The 20,888-nt window shown below is 41.6% G+C and overlaps 1 protein-coding gene across 12 annotated transcripts in view; it reads right to left on the bottom strand.

Moving 5' to 3' along the window:
- The window catches only part of ARVCF (ARVCF delta catenin family member), a 291,095-nt gene that overhangs the window by 32,762 nt on the left and 237,445 nt on the right, over positions 1–20,888 (bottom strand). For all 12 annotated transcript variants that reach the window (XM_055795795.1, XM_055795794.1, XM_055795791.1 and 9 more), the window contains 2 exons: positions 20,651–20,822; positions 13,903–13,974 (listed from right to left, as the gene is read on the bottom strand). In XM_055795795.1, the coding sequence (XP_055651770.1) occupies positions 13,903–13,974; positions 20,651–20,822 (244 nt within the window). The remainder of the gene's footprint in view (positions 1–13,902; positions 13,975–20,650; positions 20,823–20,888) is intronic.

Here is a 20,888-nt window from a genome sequence, read left to right as displayed (position 1 = left end):
CATCATCTGGACAGAAGTAGCTTTCTGAAGCCTTAGCTGACAAAACACACACACATTCTACAACCATAAATAAATCTATTTCCAAGTTTAAAAAAAAATAAAGAAAAAGAAGAAAGATCAGGACCTCAGCAGGTAGCAAGGAATGAGACAGCTAAAACTAGTAGAGGAAACACAAGAGACATTTTTCAAGAGGCAACTGGGGAACATTACGCAGCATCCAACTACAGCCTGGTCCCATCTTTACCACCCTACAGGAACGGCCCCCATTCACAAACCACCAGAAAGCCATAGGAGAAATTTTTCAACACAGCCACAGCAGATACTACCTCAAAGCAACTCTGACAGCTTCTTTGAAACCACCTCATTGCTGTTCAAACAGTGAAAAGATCCCTAACCCAACAGCCGCTTTGTTTAGGACAGTTTTCAATTTCAATGCAGCTTTCTTATGGTAATATTATGCAATTAAAAATTGAACTTAAAACTGCCCATGTAAAAGATTCTAAGCAGAAGCTGACATTTACTGTGGAGGTTTTTCATGCCTATAGAAAACTCTGAAAAGGTCAGCATAAGTGAAAACAAGGTGAGATACTTCCTCAAGAGTATCAGTATTTCCATCATGTTACAACCTACACCCATTTCTCATCACTCACATATGCAAGGCAGTGTTACGAATGCCCTGATGGCTTCTCATGGGCCGTCTGAGTCCTTTGCTGGATCTAGCAATAGGCCTCCAGACTGCAGCCAGAGGAGTGGCACCAAATTTTAAGTGTTAGAGTGAAGATAAGATCCAGCCAAACAGAAAACTGCCAGTGCAGTTTCGCTTCGATGGATTTAACCTCAGCGTTGCTTTCAGCGAGCAGGTATGCAGGATTTGGAAAGGACCTGCTTGTTAGGATTTAACTACTAAGCAAAACCTTCCAGAACTGCTCAAATCAAAGTCATGCAAGCCTTTACAAAGCCTGAAGTTTCAGACACCAGCACTAACCTGAAGGATTCTCCTGAAAGCAGTGCTCATGTAATTGAATAAATGGGATTAGGTCTCGTGCTCCTAACACCCCTACTTTCACATCCTTTAAGAAATCTCTAACACACTGCAATGCAACTAACACCTCAGTTGTCCTTGACATTTCTCATCTCTCCTCTTGCACACCTGCAAGTTGCCTTTTGCGCTCTGCAGTGATCACTAGAACGTTTTATGGCTCAATGAGCAAAGTATCCCTAAAAGGGGAGCGGGAAACTTGTATTTGCAAGGAATGCAGACTTCCAATTTCCAAAGTGTTTAAAGGTCATTGGGGACACTCCAGCTAAGGCAGATCCTTTCTCTAGATCTTATTCCTGTCCCCTCACATTCTGAATGAGTCTTTAGAGATGCTTTTCTTGGTCATGATTTTTAAGCTCTCAGCAGGACAAGATCCAGTTATATGCTCAGTCATGATTACAGATTTGCTGGTTGCAATTTCAGAGGTCTCAAAACAGAAGTAATTAGATAAATATTCTTCCTGGCTTTGTACGAAAGGGACAAGAATAACTGACATTTCCAAAAGGAGTGGGCTTGCTACCTGGCTTGTCAGCGTGAGCCAGCAAGAAAGATACTGCTTTAGGAGTCAGGAAACCTCAACTCTGTTCCCAGCTCTGCCACTGAAATGCCGTGTAACTGCACAATTCACTTCAGCAGTCTGTATCCCTCTTCCCCCTCCCACGCTATTTCTGTCTTGCCTGTCTAGACTCGGCCTGTTCAAGTAGACTGTCACAGTGTGTCAGGTATGTACACTTCACTGAGGCTACTGGTAAAAAAAGAATATGAAGTTGCTCTAAGTGTCTCCTACAAAAGCAATATATTCAGTAAAGTAAGGAGACTGCAAGGTGTGCAAAACATGACTGAACTGGATGTGAGGTGGAAGGATTGCTCTTTGCATATCTTCATTCCAGATAAGCCTGGACCATGGTCTATTCCTAAACAGACAACATTTCATGCTATTACAGACTTCTGGGTTCCTGTATGACCCAGACACAGCTGAAACTAATGGCCTGAGAGGGCTGAAAGAAAAACGCTCTCCTCCCTACCACACACTGATCAACACTCACACCCATCACCTGAAAACACCTGGGTCAGCAATCAAGCTCTCAGTGGGTTCAGAGCAATGAACAGTTGGATTGACATTGCTTTCTAAACCATGCAGAGGTAAGATTCCTCCTGCCTCCAGTTGACAGGTAAATTTAAGTGTCTGCTTTACAATGTAAAATGCCTGCCTCTCAGTTCAAGGTCATTTTTCTTCTATCCACAGTTTGAGGTAGATGGCACATTAAGTCATATCATTCCCCTGTCGTGTAGCAGAAGGGGGGAGCTTTTAAGCCTGTGCAGAGCACTCAGGGTTATAGAAATAAATATGACTTTATATAGCAGCTTTCACATTTGAGGTATCTGAAGGTGGTTTACAAAGTAATGAGTCAGATAATAGGACTGCAGCAGCTGTGTAGGTAAACGCACTAGAAATTAATGCTGAGAAAACAGAAGTCTTAATTTTTTTATTCTCTTTATTTGCCTTTCTGCAAAACACAACTGCAGCTTCAGTCTGACTAATGAGCATCACTGAATTCTGCAATTTAGAATGCACAGGTTATTTGACATTCCAGTTTATTTTAATTTTCAGATTAACTCCATGATTAAAGCTCTCCATTAACTGTAATAAATACTGTTCAAGCAAAAGTAGAAAAAATGCTAGACACCTTACTGCACATACCTCCCCTGTCTTGGCTGCATTATAAGGAAGGCCTCCTTGCCTGATCTGTAGTACCTCAATTTGCAATTAGTTCTTCATCACACAATGATTTCATTTTTATTCCCCTTTCTCTCCCCCATCGTTAGTTATAAGCAGACCCTCAACGATTGATTAACATAGTGTTGTGAGGACTCCATGGTTTAATGTGCTGCCCCCAGGGAAAGTATGTATTTTAAGTAAAAACGTATCTGTCTTTTTAAAAAGCCGTGTGTGTAGAGATCACCCCCACCCCCCCAATAAAAAAAAATCAATTAATCTGAGATCTACCAATTAAGATGCATTTTGCATATATGCTCCCTTGCCAGGTTCCACAGGCCAATAAACGGGCATTCTCTACTAGCTGTCATAGATTAAGTTGTTTTAGAAAAGCCTTTTCCCTAAAAAATGTGCTTTTTTTTTCCGACAGACTTTTTTTGGCTGACTTAATAATCAGTTAACAAGACTTTCAACTAAGTTGAGAGTGTGGGAGGTCACTTGGGCCAGCTTCCTGCTCAAAGCCCAATTTGCTCAATTTGGAACAAGTTATTTACACCTTTGTCCAGTCAGGTCTTGAAATCCTTCAGTGACAGAGAACCCTTCAAAACCTCTCTGAGGAACCTGTTCCAGTGCTTAATTATGGGGCATTAGCCTGCACTTTTGCAAGCAGAATAATCCCAGATGGGACAGCCAGGGTATCCCAGACAGACACTTTAAGTAGGATTTGAGAGATGTATGTCTAGCATTGAGTTTTGAAAGCATCTGAGTCACAGAGGCCTCTGAGAAAGCTATCCACGTTCCTATTACTCCTAAAGGCACAGCCTTCATAACACTCACCTGGAGCTATAACTACTTCCTTTACTTATGCACACACTATTTCTGGAAAACTGGCAGGGGATTTAAATCAACATTACACCATTTTTCTGCCTCAGCTGTTCTGAAACTTTCTGCTGTTCTCTTAACTTGTCAAGTAGCTTCGTCAGCAGAACTTTGCTGTGGTACTTTTGATGGACACTAGAGACAACCATAACTTTGTGCAACAAGGTTTTTGTAATTGAGTTTGACATGAAATTTAATCTCTAAATTCTGACAGAAGCGGAGTTCCTCTTCCTTGCGCTTCACAATAATACTGGCTAGGCACTCAGGACAACTTCTGATTTGCACCCCTCTTCAAAGTATCATTTTCTACCCTTATGCTAAGAGGGTGGAAAAAAGTCTGAGCTTTCATTGATATTGTTTCTTAACTGAAACAGAGAACGTGGCATGGCAGAAGTCTGATGTAACGCCAGCGATGGACAGATGGAAGGATGGATGGGGTTTTTGACTGCAGTGACTAAGTCCCAAGACTGAGGCGGTTACACTCACGGTATCTTCAGGGTAAGCACCTCCCCACCAACTCTGGCTTTTACTCCTGGCAAACTTTCTTGGCACATTCTCATTTTATACACAGTCCTTAACCAGCATCTGTACAATAAGCTGTGCTCTGCAATAATAGGCATTCTACTTTAGAGTAACAATTAGAATTGCTTGTAGAACAGAGATGCTGAATGAGACATACAAAAATACATCCACAAACTGAAGGGTGGGGAAAGATGAGTATTAACCATTCTTAGCTGGGGCAAACAGCACAGGGAAGGCTGTGAGAAGAAAAATATGACTGACAACTATCACCTTCTAACATTAACTATTTTATCATCAGAAATGTTAGCCAAGTATAAAGGACATGGAAATCCAATCAGTGGTTGAAGGGTTAAGATTCTGCTTTGCCAGAGAGCACACATCGCTAAAACTAAAGTGAGTGTTGTAGATGGGATATAAAACTTGCCAAGGTCTGGAATTAGGTATTGCTTTCTGTATATACCTGGCTGTACAGAGCATCATAAATAATACAGTTGAACTTCTCCATAAAAATACACAGTAAGTATAATATGCATAGCAAGAACACAAAGCAATTCATCGTATTAAATATTTTCAAAATACTCTCTGCAACATGAATTCCTCAGTCCAATCAGACAACATCCCACTGGGACAAGTCACTACCATCTACCTTTAACGGAAACTGTGGTTTTATTTCCTTTTTCTGTCACTGTGGTGCTAGCAGCAGTTGTGATACACAATACTTTGGCAGAATGTTGCTGTTTTTACAAACATATCATGTACATTCCATCTGTGCTGGTTATCATAGCAGCAGTGAAAATACCAGCAATTATCCTAGTGAAGGCAGTGGAAGTAGCAGACACTTCATGAGTTCAGTATAGCCCTGGCATCTGAACGCCATTAACTTGCCTAAGGCCACTCAGCAAGTCACTAGCAATGCTGGAATGTGAAAATGAGGCTTTCTTACTTCCAGCTCTGTCTTTTGCTGAAGCTTCAAATCACTCCATCTCCTTAGTAGCTGCTGTAATTACCATGTGCTTGAGTGGAGTTCCTGCTGTTTAGTTTTTCATAGGCTACTTTATTATGCAAGTATATATAGGCTGTTCTAGTTTAAGATGTTACAACCACATGCGTAAGTCTCATTTTCTGTGCATTTATAACTTGGTCACAAATTCACATCAAGTTGGAAAGGGAATTTACCACCTGGGATTCTTGTCTTCTGAAGATCCTGCTAGTTATTATAATAGATCTATATTCTTGGGTGTCAGCCTCAGGCAAGCAGGAGCTGGGAACTGACTACTGGAGTTATTTTATAGTCCCATGAGATCCACAGGTGAGAGGACCTAAAGGTGAAGACAAGATAGATACTCCCTATCCAAGTGCCAGCTTTTCACCTCCATGCACTGAGGAAGACTGAACATTCAAGAACGTAAGAGAAGGATAAAGAGGAGAAATTTTTGTGGATGTTAGCTCAGTATTTCCAGGACAAGCAGAGTACCTTAGAGGCGAGTCGGATTTTTCTCATTCAGAAGGAAGAGTTCAAAACAATTCAGAAAGCAAGTTATATTCCTAACTCATCTTGCCTGCCACCTCTAGCTGTTAAGACAGGGGTAGAACACAAAGGTACAGAGGAGCTCTAGGGAAATTAAAACAGAGCCAAGAAGTGATGGACAAGAACAACCACCTTATGACTTCATGAAGAGCTTCATGTTCCCAACTCTGTATAAATATAGAGCTAAACGAAATTCTCATACCCTACAGTCGCTCCTCCTGCCTCCCCATCCCAGCAGTTGTTCCCCACTGCTCCCTCAGCTTAAACTTCAAAGCTACATAACCTAAACCTGAAAAAGATATTCCCGCTACAAAGTGTTCGTATTGGGGATGGGTAGGCATTTGTGGCATTTAAGTATCACAGTTGAAATTTCTCCTCCAGTTTACATGGGTTATATATCCTCCATGCAGCAGAACTCCTAAAGTCCCCAACCCAAACATTCCTGACACCAATTTCCCTTAACTGGGCAATTTATAGGATAGTCTAGTCACACAAACATCATGCTTCCACTTATTACAGCTGCAGGAGCTTTTCTGTTCCACAGATGCCATTCCACCTCTGCCAGGAGTCTAGCCTGTCTCATCTGTAAATACAGTTTTTGCCTGGATGTCCCTACGGACGAAGCAAGGTTCTGGAAAGCACAGCTCAGAGCTACCAAGTCAAGGCATTCTCAGAAAGGAGAGAGCAACGACTTGACAAACATGGTAGCAATTACCAGAACACAAAGAGAAAACTATTCCTCACATTCCTGAGCTGACAGATAACACCAGCATAAAAGCTGGTCCTGTAACCGCCTCAAATTCCTCTCACATGATTTGCTGGAATAACTAAACCCCACCCAGCGGAGTTGTGAGACTCTTAGCAGCACTACTGTACACAGTTACTGTGTAGGGTTTCAGTTGTATCATTAGTATTTCTCCCAGAAAAATATTTATTCCCTTACAGTCTCCTCAGAAAGAATGGTGTAGGCTAGAATCATCTTAACAAGCGAAAAGAATTCAGAAAGGTCATATGCACTTGAAAAAAGCAAGGCTGCACTGCAAGTCCTCCGACATTTGAGTATTCCTGCAAAAATAACTAATACAAACATACAATATTAAATACCTACATGGATCCAAGTGATCACACCCACCAATGATGACAGTAAAACTACAGATTAGACATGCATCTTCTACCTCAAGACGATGCTGATCCTGACAATACACGCATATGTCAGTGGAAAACAAAGGTACCTGGCAACTGACAAACACTGCCATACCGAGGTAACTACTGAACTACAAACAGCACTTAAGCCACCTGCACGGCAAGAGAGCTACAAGGATGTAACTCTTGAACAAAACCACATTTGGCCTAGAAATGACCAGTAATAAACAAGCAGACACTCCATGATGTTCAGTGATGTAACTTACATCCCTCTACAAAGGTTTGCTGACTCCTACACAGAGCACTTTGTTTTACTGAATCCAGATTCCAGCAATACAGTGCAATACAAAACCAGACCTGTGCCTTTCACATGCCTGCCAAAGTTCTGTTAGGGCAGCATGCACCAAGATAAATGCCCAAAAGATTTTTGTCTGGTTGCTGCTGTTTAACACTTTGCATGACAATCTCTCACCACTGGTACCTGTGGGTAAGAGATCTTAATGTGGGGAAAATCTGCTGCTTTAACTGTTCAGCTAATTAAAAACAGGCAGGAGTTGTTTTGGTTTTTTAAACCTTATGTCACTGAGTTATGCAGAAGGAAACAGAGGCTGTTCCATGGACAGCATCCGTCAAAGGCCAAGTAAGCGGTTCAAGGCTTACTACTTGCACAAAAGCAACAAGGAAGGAATAACTCTTAAAACTGCTAAAGATTTATTTTATGCAACATCTGTGCAGCAAGGTGAGCTTATCACAAGACAAGATGGTGAATCACTAACTACTAGGCCTGCTTTAGCAGTGAAGTCCAGCAGCTCTGCATGGGTATGACAGAACTAGCATAAAGACCCTACTGATCCTGGCAACAAGCAGCAGGAACTAAGGATAACTAGTGACAGGGAACATCAAGGACAATGAAGCAGTGTTCAACAGGTTTCAAGACCCTTCTACGTGTTCCTTGTCCTGCTTGTTGGCCTACATAAAACTTCTCAAGCTAGAACTGCAAAACATTTCTGATCAGGTACAATCCTACAGCAAGTTTCCTTTTAGGTACCCTGCAGTATGTACTGGGACTAGGACTAAGACAGAAGTCAAAATCCCCACCTTCTCATCTCTGCAGGTGAGTCACCCCCACCCAATACTGCTCACCTCACCTTGAGTTTGCAGAGCACTTGTGTTGTCTGTGAACTCTATAAAAAAGAACAACACTCCTACTGGAAGGATCTTCTGTTTTAAGGAAGTTTTATCAAGCTAACTGCTAGTGACAGAATTTTGAACTCCATTTAAAATCCATGCGAAGTAACCATTAAACCCTCTCCACATCTGACTGGTGCAAGAAGCGCACACATTAAAACACAGAAGGTGTCACAAGCTGTCAATACAGGCCAAACCTCCTACAGGGTTAGGCCAGTTTGCTTGAAATGAAAATAATCATTGCTCTGTAATACACTAGGTATTAGTTCAAATTGCTTGAGTTGTCATGTTAAGAACATCAAGAAGCTATTTCAGACTCATTCTTTTAATTGGAAGAAAATATGTGAGGGCAGAAACAAGAGAAAGATGTAATAGTACTCCTGGACCTCCAATTTATGTTCCAGCTGCATCTCCCCATACGATTTTTCAAACCTTTCAGTTTCAGCCCTAAACTTACAATTTATGTTCTACATAAACAGATCTAACAGATCCCTAAAGATCACAAATCAGAGTTTCCACCTGTAGATCACAGCTGAGCGGGCCAAGAAGCAACCGACGGCCACATTTCAACCCAGCTTTGAATAAACAAGCGGCTCAACATCAGAATTGCAGATCATGACAATAAAAGCAGAGTATTCCAGAACAATTAGTAGTCAGCTACAGAGAGACTGTGTTTGCAATAACCCACAGGTGCCTGCTCTGAAATCCTCACAGATGTTGGGAAAAAGAATGAGAATTTACAGGTACCGGGCTGGAGAAAGTTTGGCAAGGGCAGGCTCCATATGGGAATTCTCCTATTCAAGGCAATAAATCTTCTCTGACTGAAAGCACCAGAACACAGACAAGGAATCTTTCAGTGCTTTGTAAATTATGAAAAACACACGGGACCAAAATGAACACTCTGCTCAGTAAAGCAAGAGAAATAAGAGATACTTAATAATTCTGATTGGAATTCTCAACGTGAATGAGATACTTAAAAGATGGTAATATAAAAATGTGTTGCTCTCACAGAAAAGATCTCAGTCGGTCAGTTTCCACTGGCTGGCACAGGAGGGGTGTGGACGGTACCATTAATCAATCAGTTCTACTCACTTACTCACAATACGACAATCAAAATTAATGATTGAAGGGCACTGGAAAGGGCAGGTGAGTGCTTGAGTCAACTTATAATGATTTAAAGAAAGCATATTAAAACAGCAGTGAAATGAGAACAGCAGGTAATCTTAGTTACAACCTTAAAGCCAGAGTAAAGCTTTAGTGAATTTTTTCACTCCCCCCAACTACATTGCTTTTAACTGAAGACAAATTGTCAGCATTTTTGTAATGTACTAAGTTAAAGTCATTACCCTGACAGTGCCAGGAAGTCTAATTTCCTGTAGCAGTACCACAAAGATTTATAAGTGAATTTAAACACTCACCTTCTGGAATAGAAAATCCATCATCAGCATCAGGCTACATGGAAAGCGACTGAGGATTTCAGACAACAGAGAAAGAAGAATTTCACCTGCTGACAAGTTCACCCAAAATCTCATTCCCTGCCTACATACGCTGCTGACCAGGGTAAGTGTACACACAAAGCTGAGCGTTCAGACAAATTCAGCTCTTCTGTGAGGTCCCTACTGCAACAAAATAGACTTGTTCAACTAGAAGCAGCTTTAGGACTAGTTCAGCATTTCTGCTCGACTCTCTCCTAAGCTTATGTTCGCGCTAAAATGGAAGTAAGATTAAATAATCACAATGGAAAGACAGATGAATAACCACTTCAGTAACTGATTTAAAGGAGAGAACGAGTTAGCTCATCCACTAGGCTGAAACATACCTGCACGTCTCCTTATGGCTGAAAACTTTCAACCCCCTAATGATATGAACTGAAATCACAGTTGAACTTCAACACCCAAAGCACCTTAACGGATCTACTTTTATGCCATTAGATTTATGTGTGTGTAAACAAGAAGCCATGAGATCTGCTTAAACCAAATAGCAAAGAGGTCTGGATTTAATTAGTAATAACCTGCTGATTCCATATAAAAAACTGTTTTGCTCTTCTGGACTTTCTTCTCTCACATTCCAGCACTGATGAACAGAGGCAGACAATCCAACACTTTCACATCACGAAGATTAAATGTTACAACCTTTATAACATCTTCAGAGGGCTGACACATATCAATGCTGATTCTTTTCAGAAAACCTTATCGCACAGTCTGCCATCTGAGACACTGCTTTCCACTGCACAGATATGATTAATCCTGATCTTCCCCACAATGCACAAGCCTCCTGTCACTATTCCTGCTCAGAAATAAGGACTTTGCGAACACAGCAAAGGGATTGTACTGTGCTATGTTATTTAATGTGTACACAGGAGAAATCCACATTCACACTGTAGTAGTGCAGAAGAGAACACGTTGCAGAGGAGACAGTCAATGCCGCTACCCGTGACCTACTTTATATTGGGGAAGGGATTTCAGCAACATTCCCCCCACCAAAAGCAGCAATTTTTGAAAGTACTAAATTTAGCAAGGTCCCGAGGACAGCGTTCATAATTTTTTGTCAGTGCTGTCCTGTTCTCATATGGCTCTACGCCAGCTCTTATAATTTCCCCCCAAAATGTATCCTCTCTCTCTGATTGTCAGAAAAAAATATGCTCCTTTCAACAAAGAGGAAGCAAGAAGCTTCTCTTCCACAATCTTTCCTCATGAGGACAGCAGTACTCTGGACACTGCCAGAGCATATATATATTTTTTTTTAATATGAGATGAGACAGCTTCTGAAAGCACTGCAAGTTCTCCCATCTGATATTATCCAGTTTACCACAGATAACAACCCTGAATTAGGAGCTTTCCCCTGCCAGAATGCCTAGCACATAAAATTATTAAAGGCTTAGAAATGGTTTCAGGGCTGCTGAAATGGTGTGCTGCAGTAAAATCTGATTTCCATTAAAAAACCAAGAGCAATCAAAAGAAAAGGAGACTCTAGTTCATCATTTTGAAAAAAAGGAATTGCCTTCATTCATTCATTCCTCTCCAGCACAAACAATTCCAGGGGGAAAAAAAAAAACCAACCCAAAAAACCCACCACAAAACCCTAGCATTTAAACTGGGTAGTAACTCAGAAAACCTTTTGGACTGTTCAGGATCTGAACATGTTCCTCAGCTGTCTTGAACAAAGACTGAGGAAACCTCTGCCTCCCACACAGACACCCACCAGCCCCCACCCCCAAACTAAAAACGACAGGAGCTTCTGTTTTTATGCTGTTTGGCTACAGGACAGGCAGAGATTCCTGCAATTAAAGTGATTTAGAGACTAAAGAAAGTTTCCAGAGATGATAGAAAATAGGTCTAAACTGGTTCATGCTTCTAGTTTGTGTTTGTTCAAGTGATCATAAGCACACAATCAATTAAGCTCAGTGATTGTACCCGAGATTATTTTGTAACAAAATCATGATGTCAGGTTCTTGAAACCTCATCTTTAGATCCACCTGATAAGCACCATGGATGCTGACTATAAGATTACAAGAAACTTAACAACACTGCATCCCAATATTTGTTAACTACCGCAACGTTAATTTGCTGTGTCGCATGAGCAAACCTTATTACTGCAGTTTCATTTGCCCACAAAGATTCCAGCTGAAAACTCACTTTAATATGGCTTTAATAATACATGAAAGAGATTAATCTATAATTGTTGATTTTTGAAATAGCACTTCATTGTGTCACTCAAACTGAGTGCTTTTGATCATTAAAACTTGCATGATTTTTCAGTCTTCGGAATGAGGTTCTGTTTCAGCTGAGAGCTAATCTCATCAGAGCCAATTATACTCTATGGCATAGATCTGACCGGAGCTTTTAAGGGTTTTAAAACTGCAATTTTATTTTTCTTACTGAAATTCTTACTGAATTTCTGTAATTACTGAACAATTCAAAGTCCTAGCAATGTTGTTAGAACCTTTAGTATCCAGGAACCCTTATGTAAACCAGATGCTTAGCAGTAAACTACTATTAAAAAAAAAGTGAACACAATTCATTTTTTACTCCTAGCACAAAAGCGAATAGTTTTTCACACCTTTTTCCATGCCAAAGGGGCTCTTTCAAAATGCTGTGTGATTAACCTCCTGACCTAAACTAGCATGAGATATGTAGTCTATTCAACTTAGATCAAATGAGGGCATCTCAAAATTGTTGAACAGAACCTCTTCATGAGTGTGTGACTTCTAGCAGTTGAACACGATAGTGAGCTGTGTAAGCTCAGACAGATCCATCTCCCATCAGATACGCCCCAACACTTGCACCACTAACAGAGCCATGTGAAAGATTTTTATCTTAAAGTTATGCAAGTTCTATTTCTTTGCAGAAATCCTCGATTTCCATCATTCCCCTTTAGTGGCACCTGCATTCTGATCACATGTAGGAATGAATGAAAGTGCTGAAGCCCTCACTGTATTTTGTTTCCTTCTTTTTCTGCAACCTTAAGATGTCTCCTTGCTCTGCAATGTAATCAATGCCCAGCCCTGAACTGCTGGCATGGAAGTGAAGGCTGGTTGGGAGAAATTTCCTGCTGTTCTCCAAACAGGATGGCATTGCACCTTCTAAGAAGTGCCTCAGTATCTTCTGCAATAATGCACCAGATGAAAAATTGTATTTAAACATTAGCCTAGAAACTGTACCCATTGTAAAGGCTATCTGTAAACTGATCCATCTATATATTAGGATTAGTTTACATTATCATCAGAGCTTCACTGCCCATGAATTTAAATGAGAATGCAGCACTTTATATATATAATTATTAAACCATTACTATGAGTACATGTCTAAGGATGTTAGATAGGGCCTCTGCTGCTGCCCTTAGTTAACAGTAAGGAAACTGAAGCACAACTGAGTTGATTCAATCAAGATCTCTGAAGTAGCATAACTCAGGTATCCCAAGTCCAAGAATCTCCATTGAGTCACACTGTCTCTTTATACTCTCTGAAATTGTACAAGCAATGCAGAAAGAGTTTAAGATTTTCCTTCTGAAGAATACTCAGGTAGTTCTGGGTACTCACAGATCACTAAGGTGACACTGTTATGGGAGAGCTTTTCCTGCAAGGCTCTGTTGACAGGGTGGCACCTGTGGTACTGCAGCAGTTGCCATGACAATGGCTGAATCTTTGCAATGACATTGCACTTCAAATGAAAACTGGTGCAAGTCTCAAACTGTCCAATGCTGCACGAAGTCTGATGAGATCCCAAATCACCTCCTAATCTGCAATTAAATAGAGTACCATGCATGCAGGAAGGGAATACAGATTGTTTGTGAAAGGCTTCACCTCTGTCAGAGCTGAAATACAAAAGTGCAATGCAGAAGAGTTTTCTGTGAACCTCCAAATTTTGGAAAACTACAACTACTACTCACTACAGACAGGGAGGAATACTGTATTCAGAAGACTGCCAGCAAAGACAAAAAAAATTGAACTCATTCCCTGCCATTACTCTCCAATTTGTCAGAACAATGAAGAACTACAGAGGTGCCAGGGAAGGGAAAAGGTTAGTGACATGTACACTCACCTAATGCATTTCACACCTCCTCACATTCGCAGCTAGGGCTGGTGATTTGCAAATGGGAGTTGTAAAGGAAGAGAGTATGCACTCACTCCTCTATGGAGTTACAATCTCCTAACTGCAAATGAGATGGATTTCTACAGGATTCCACCAGTTCAGCAGCTTTATATAAAAGCTGGTTATATCCACTATTGAGAACTAGATAACAGCAAGCACTGACACATCCATTATTTCAATTATATGAATACAAAAGAAAGAGATCAGCCCGATATGCTCAAGTCTCAAGTCCCCTTTAAGAGCCCCCAGCTCCCTGGCTACTTGCTATTTCCAAAATCACAAACATTTGCATTACCTTTTGCTGCTTCAGACCGTTTAGGCAAATCAAGTGTATCAAAATTCCTGTCCAAATCTCCATTCTTCTTTCCTGTGCAAAAAAAGAAAGACAACATATGGAAAAGACTGTCAGCATACTGACAGGTAAGTTACTATCATGTGCATCTACAAGATGATAGAAGATATAAACTCAGAATATAAATCACAGATCATTACCCATATTTGTACATATCTGACTTGCAATCCAGCTGCATAGCTGTGGTTTTAGCATGAGCAACTCAGGGACAAAAATCCAATCTACTTTCTGGTTGATCCTCAAACACGCTTAGCACTAGCATTTCAGCGGGTCTTAAGAGTGCTTAAAATCTTGGAAAATTGTGCCATTTCCTTTCTTGGCAAAGCTATGCCTCTCCCTCAGAAGCCCAGTATTTACTTGTTATTTTCAAAGAGGAATATTGATCTGAAGCTTAGCTAAAGCATAAACTGAGCAGCAGAGAAAAAAACAGGCTTGCTTTGCAGCCTCTATTCTCATTGCAACTATCAGGCAGGAAGTCCTAGATTTAATATATTGTACAGACAGCAGCCAACAACTTAACCTTGAATTGCCCTTCAATCAATAAAGTGACATTTTGACTATTTATTAGAAACTAATGGAAATAATTCCATATTTTTGCTAAGAGATAGTTTGAAACCACTATGTCAGCTTCAATTTGTGAAATCCTTCATAAAAAGCAGAACAAAACTTGGACTTCAGTTTTAGTTAGGTTGGGAATTCAAGGTTCTGTAAACAGCTGGGGAGGGAAGGGTTAGTTTCCACCCCCTCTTCTCCAGCAAGGAGACACACTGCCTTGGGTAAGCCAGCAGTGATGCTGTGGGACAGGCAAGCACCTTGCCATCAGAGAAGTACTGACAGACAGAGGGTTGGAAGTGCAGGAATCTGCACGGCTCCCGAGGACAGCAGTGTACAATTTCGCTTTCCCAAATTATTTTGAGGGGGTGAAAAATTCCAGTTACTTAGTCCCTCTCCCTCAAGAGCAGGGAAGGCAGGTGCAACGGGGTGACTTCAGAACACCACAATTTAAGCTGCCAGAGGTAGCTTTTGCACAGGGACTCTACCAGGCTGTCAGTGCAGGTTTACAGGAAAGGCAGAAGTCTCCACCAGTCAGGATACTTAAAAGCAAACAGGAAAATGGTCCTTGAAAACGCAGCATGGAGAGTAGTCTGACTCTTGACTGGGAATATGTCATGAAAGGGGAAAGGCCAATCCCTGCCCTGTTATAGCAGGGAGCCAGTACAGCATCTGCACAGTGAATTCAATGGGCTGCTCTGCCCTTCCCCTTGACAAAAGGACAAACTTAATGCGGTACTTTATAGACAAGAAATAGGGCTTTTACATACTGATATGAATATTCAGAAATAACATCAAGAGGGGGAAAAATAAAAATCAACCCCAAACCTCAAGGTGGTATTCCATCCCCTCCCTTCAGGAATAGCACACAGTTTTGTTTTGAAATGTCAACAGAGAATACCAGCCAACTGTAACTACTGTGCACAACAAAACATGCGTCTAGTTCTGTTCAGATGAAGTAATTTGCTTGAAGTATGAAAAAGCCCATCTAAGCTGCCAAAAGGTCATGCAGCCAGGTACCACGCCACTCCATTGAAACGTTTCTAAAGGAAGGGACAGGAACTAGCTGCACTTTGCAGCCCTCCAAGTGTTCACTCCAGGGAAGAATGAGAAACACATTGCTTTGGGAACCAAACAGCAGAAAGAAAACATGCTGTGCATCAAAGGACACTGCATTTCATAATGGCAGCTGAACCCAGTTACTGGCTGCAAACCCTTGTTGACCCTTCAGAGCACTGACAGGAAAAAGCAGGGCAGTGGGGAGGAAGCACTGAAGGAAGTCAGTCAGTCAGTCTTGAGGAAAGATTACAGACTTAGGGCAGACCATTAAATGTGACTCCATCTTATCTACAAGTAGGACAAACTGTTTTTTCCATGTGACCCTGAATTTCATGTCTCTGGCATTAGCTAGTTCAAACCTCTGAACATTTACTCGGGAGAGCCAGAGCTTATTCAACAGAACTACTCATTTCAGAATTTCACTCTATAATTTAAAGGTTGGAGTTTGGTTCTTCTGTTAGCCCTGCAGAACTGACATGGCACAGAAACAGCTCCTTTCTTTCTAGTGCAACGTTAGTAAGCAGTATGTATTTGTGCACAACTTTTTAAGGAAGAGATTGTCCAGGAGAGCAGTGTTGGCTGCTACATCTTTTGAGCTCGCAGTGCAGAGGCAGCTGCCTATTTACTAAGCCATCTTTCATTAAGACAGCACACTCCACCTGTGCTCTGGGATCTTCAATTGCCGTGTCTCAATTTCTGGGCCAGACTGCAAATATTGGCCATCTTCTATGAAGCCTTCGCTAGTTTGTCTCTCAGCCCTCTGAGAAACTAACCCACCTCACAGGCAAAACCAGTCTGTTCAAACCAGAAGCTACCAGCTGTTTACAAATGGAAGCAATTCCAAACACAGAGCTCTGACCAAGGGAATTTCAACTCTACAAATTACTTGCTTCATCAAATTGAGCAAGGGCCAAGTTCAGAAATACTGGAAGCACCTACATTTTCAGGGCTATCCTCTAGAGAGAAGGCTATCAAGCTGTAAGATGACTCCAAAAGAAATCCATCTAGAAGGGAAAAGTTTCAATCTGCAGCCCAACAGGTGTTTTTCCCATTTGATTTCCGCAGGACCAACAAATATTGGTTTGGAGTTTCTAAAAAGGTGAACAATTTAGCAAGTTCAAGAGCCTACCTATTACAAACCTCTCAACCAGCCATCCCCTGGCCTGACCAATATAACGAGAAAACCAGCTTCTGCAGGTCTGAACACCCTCCTCTGCCACTCGAGCCTGTCAGTAATGCTAGTGCATGGGGATGCCGAAGCGACCATACCAGCAGCAGGAAAGAAGTTTAAGACCCTGGTTTTGTACATTTCAGTTTCTGCCCTTCTATGCATCTCCCTCATTTCCAAGTTTTCCAGCCTGTGCCAGAGCAAAGACGATGCTGTTGGATCAAGCATAGCTCCAAACTTTGCCAAGAGACAGACAGCTTTGAACATGCCTGCTGACAGGTCTGTTTTATGAGACCTGGCTGTAGGAACTGGCACAGCACTCTGCTTTGGGAAAACTGCCTGACATGAGGCTTGCTTGTGCAAGATGCAATTTACAGTCTTGAAACAGTGGGATTAAAATTCTTTCCCTCTCCCCCCCACTACTTTTCATTATGTAAGAAACAACCAAAACATGACCTTCGGCATTTTCAATCTGCCAGAAACTCCGTACAGACTTTGAAGTATGACCCAGCATTATTAACCACTAATGTTGTTGATCTTTGTCAAATGTCGTTTTGCTTTACAGGATAATCAAAACAGCTATTCAGCTAGACCATTTTTGCTGAAGTACTAATTCCCAAACGTTTTCTTTCTAGTTAAAAAAATAGTTGAAGGGAAAGAGAGTCTTCCTAACAACTCCCTCTTCCCCCCTGCAACGGCCAACACTGCACTCGTTAATACACCCCCACTGAACCGGACTGCAGCGGAGTGACAGAAAGCAAGGGCTGAGCTCCGCCTTGCCAACATGCCCACCCTCCCCAGGCTCACCAGCCACACCTGGAACCCCTGTCACACGGATCACTACTGAGCACTATTTTCTGGGTGGAGCAATTGCAGTGATTCCCCCCTGCCCCAACATCTCTCCTGTGGCTCAACCCTTCAGAACCCACTGATTTGCAGGAAGTGTCACAAAGTGAAAACGACCCTGCCTTTACTCCCGAACCAGTCTCAGTAACACTCAGAGCCAAACAACTTCCCAAGCGAGAAGCTAGGGAGGCAAACTTTAGCCTCAGCCTTGTGTATTCCAAGTGCAATTTTACTTATTGTGCTGGGGTGAGAAACCAAGGGGTGTATCCCCTGAGGCATTTACTGGGGATAGCTTCATCTAGCTAGTCTGAGTGTCAATAACAAAGATGCAGCAGCCCAGGCACCTGCCCCAGAAGACAAAATACCAAGGATCCCTGAGAATACACATCCCAAGCTGCTGAGTCTTCACAGCTACTGCTACCCAGACCAGCCATCGAAGTGGTACTTAAGATTGCTGAGGGAACTCACACACTTAGGTGTTCCCTCTCTCATGGGGTTATCAGGCCAGCTGCACATCGATTACCTTACTTCATGCACATCAGGAGTGAATAAACCCTTATCTTTTCTGCTGTCTGTGTGGGAAGACCAAACTGCAAACGCTCAGTCAGAGGACTTCCATGCCTACTGAAATGAACAGGAGGATGCACTGGAGGAGTAGAGGAGAAGGTGAATGAACGAGACCATGATCTCAGTAATTAGCCTTGCATGTAAAAGCTGAACAAAGCATATTATGGCGATGATGAAAAAGTATTGCAAAGACTCACCTTGATTGAACCACTCCTCTAATTACCAGAAAAGCAGCAAAAATTTACAGGAAGGAAGAAAATACAAAGGAACAGTCACAAAGATGCAGAATTTCACAGAATAGGTTCAAAACCTGAGTACAAGAATACTACAGAAGTTTCATCAATTAAAAAACCAAACCAAAACAAGATACTTTACTTTCTCCCTTTTGTTCCTGCTGAAAAAAAAGCCCAATCTTTCTCTGCACACCTTTTTTTTTTTTCTTTTCTTCCTCTTTTCATTAAATGAAAAGGTGCTCACAGGATTGAGGGGACAGAAGGACGACTACCCCTTTGCAGAGGTGTTTGAAATGCTATGATCAATGACCATGAAATAAAATAAAATAAAGATGGAAACACTGCAAGATTAAGTGAAAAAGAGGTGGAGAGAACTGATCTATTTTAAAGTCCTAGACTGAGAAAATTAAGGCAGGTTCAGACCAGGTGTTCACATAGATTTTACAGTGAGAAAAGGAAGCTTCTTTTATGATTTTAAAAGCACATTTTTTAATGGATTTTTATTTTTTTAAAAACAACAGTTGCCTGTCCCCTTCTATCCTTCTGATCTACATACTACCAGCTGTGAGCTCAGCGTTACTACCAGTTGATTCCCCTCTAGAGAACAGCACACTTTAAGAAGAGCGCTGCAAAGAGGGGGAAACAAATATGTTAAAATATACTTCAGAAATTGTCATTTCCTGCTGAACACAGAGAGCTAAACCCAAGCTGTCATGGAGAGCCTGCATTGCTTGCTGAAATCCACAGGTTCATCCTCAGTGTCATACGATTTTGAAATCGATTTGCCCAAAAAGACAGGATCAGATGCTTTGGCTGATAAACAGAACCTACCAGGGCACACGGACACAGAAGGTACAGACAGGCCGGCCCCTGAGGAAGCAGGCAGCCCCTCGCCAAAGGACAGCCACCTGAGAGCGCTCTCTTCACTGTCATCAGGAGGAGGATGACAGTTCTCAATCAGCACGCTCCTCTCCTCCTCCCACAGTGCACACTTATAGCTTTTATGTCTAAAAATGTTTTCACTGACTGTGTTGCTCTCAAGCAGCAGAACAACAGGGACTGCAAGTGGCAGGGAACAGGCTTGAGTCAGCACATGTTCAAGGTTTCCAAAGGATATCACACTGAGGTTTTTAGTCATTCACTGTGAGAACAGGCTGGCCAGGCAAGTAAAATTCTTTCTTCAGTTTTCCCCCCAGACATTAAAAGATTCCCATCAGTTTGTTATTTTATTATTTTTTTAAACACAGTTTAAATGCAGTTGATGACAGGCTAGTCTGCAAAAGCAAGTTCACACTGTGATGACTTCCCTATAACACACACAGAAACACGTAACATTGTAATAACACGCACAGGTCAGATCAAAGGAAGAGTAACATGCAGCGCACAGTCTGTCAAGTTCAAACAATTCCACGTTAGCTCTTCAGGACCAAAACCTTCCTTAGACCTGGCTTAAATAGTAAGCCAGGGTGTGAGTACACATGAATGAGGAGAATGGAGCCTAGACAGAAAATGGGTTAATTATCTCTGAATTCAGTCTAGAATAGTCATTCCTTTAAAACAACAAAGAAAATGGATGTAATTTAAGTGTCTCTTTCTAAAGGAAAGATGGAAAGGAGGTTACTGAGACCATTAATCCTCTCTCATAATGAAATTAATTTGCAACACATGTGCTCCAGAGGAGAGAACAGGTCTAAAAGTGACTGACAATTAAAAGCTATAAAATCATGTTTGCAATTTAAATTACTGAAAGAGTGACAGAATTGGGAGGTTGTACGTTTTGGCTGCGAGTGGGAGGGTAGGCTTTTAGTTTATTTTCAAATGTGAGAGACCGGAGGCATGGAAGACATACAGACAAGAAAGACAATAGTGCATGGGGATGAACGCGTGCTGGCCTGGCTTCCAGAGTGACACATGCTGTGCAGCCAAGCAAGTGGACTAAGCATGGATTTGACAGATGCAAGAACACAACAATGCAGAGGAGAGGTAGCGCACATCCACCTTTGTCCAACAGCAGAGCGTCATCTATCAGCATGCAGCACTCTTACTTAAAGCCAAGTAAAACTATAGCAATTGCGGAAAAAATTCCCAAATATCTAGTAGTAATGCAACAAGGGAGATGAACACATGCCACAACGCTACAAACACATACCTCCAAGAACCACAACATTCTAGACCAGTATGATGAATGTGCTTTCAAGAGCAGGCCTACACAGCAAAATTTACGCTCAAACCCACTTCCAGCTCTTGAGCTCTCTGCAACACCTACCTTTAGCTTTTTTTCCACCAAAACAACCAGCATCATCTTTCTTCTTCTTCTGAGAGCCTCCCGTGCTTGTAGTCTGACTGGCATCTAGTTCTTGGTACTTATCAGCTCCAGGGACCTCTTTGTGGACATGGTAGGAAAGGTTCCGCATGATGCACACACAGTTCTCCACAGACTGTTACAGAGAAATTTATGTTATAGTAAGTACTGCACCCTCTTATTTGCAAACCATTATATTATA

Source organism: Falco peregrinus, chromosome 2, assembly GCF_023634155.1.
Source record: "Falco peregrinus isolate bFalPer1 chromosome 2, bFalPer1.pri, whole genome shotgun sequence".
In the NCBI taxonomy this organism is placed as follows: domain Eukaryota; kingdom Metazoa; phylum Chordata; class Aves; order Falconiformes; family Falconidae; genus Falco; species Falco peregrinus.
Note: the sequence above shows the minus strand (reverse complement) of the source record. Positions and strands in the feature narration are given on the sequence as shown.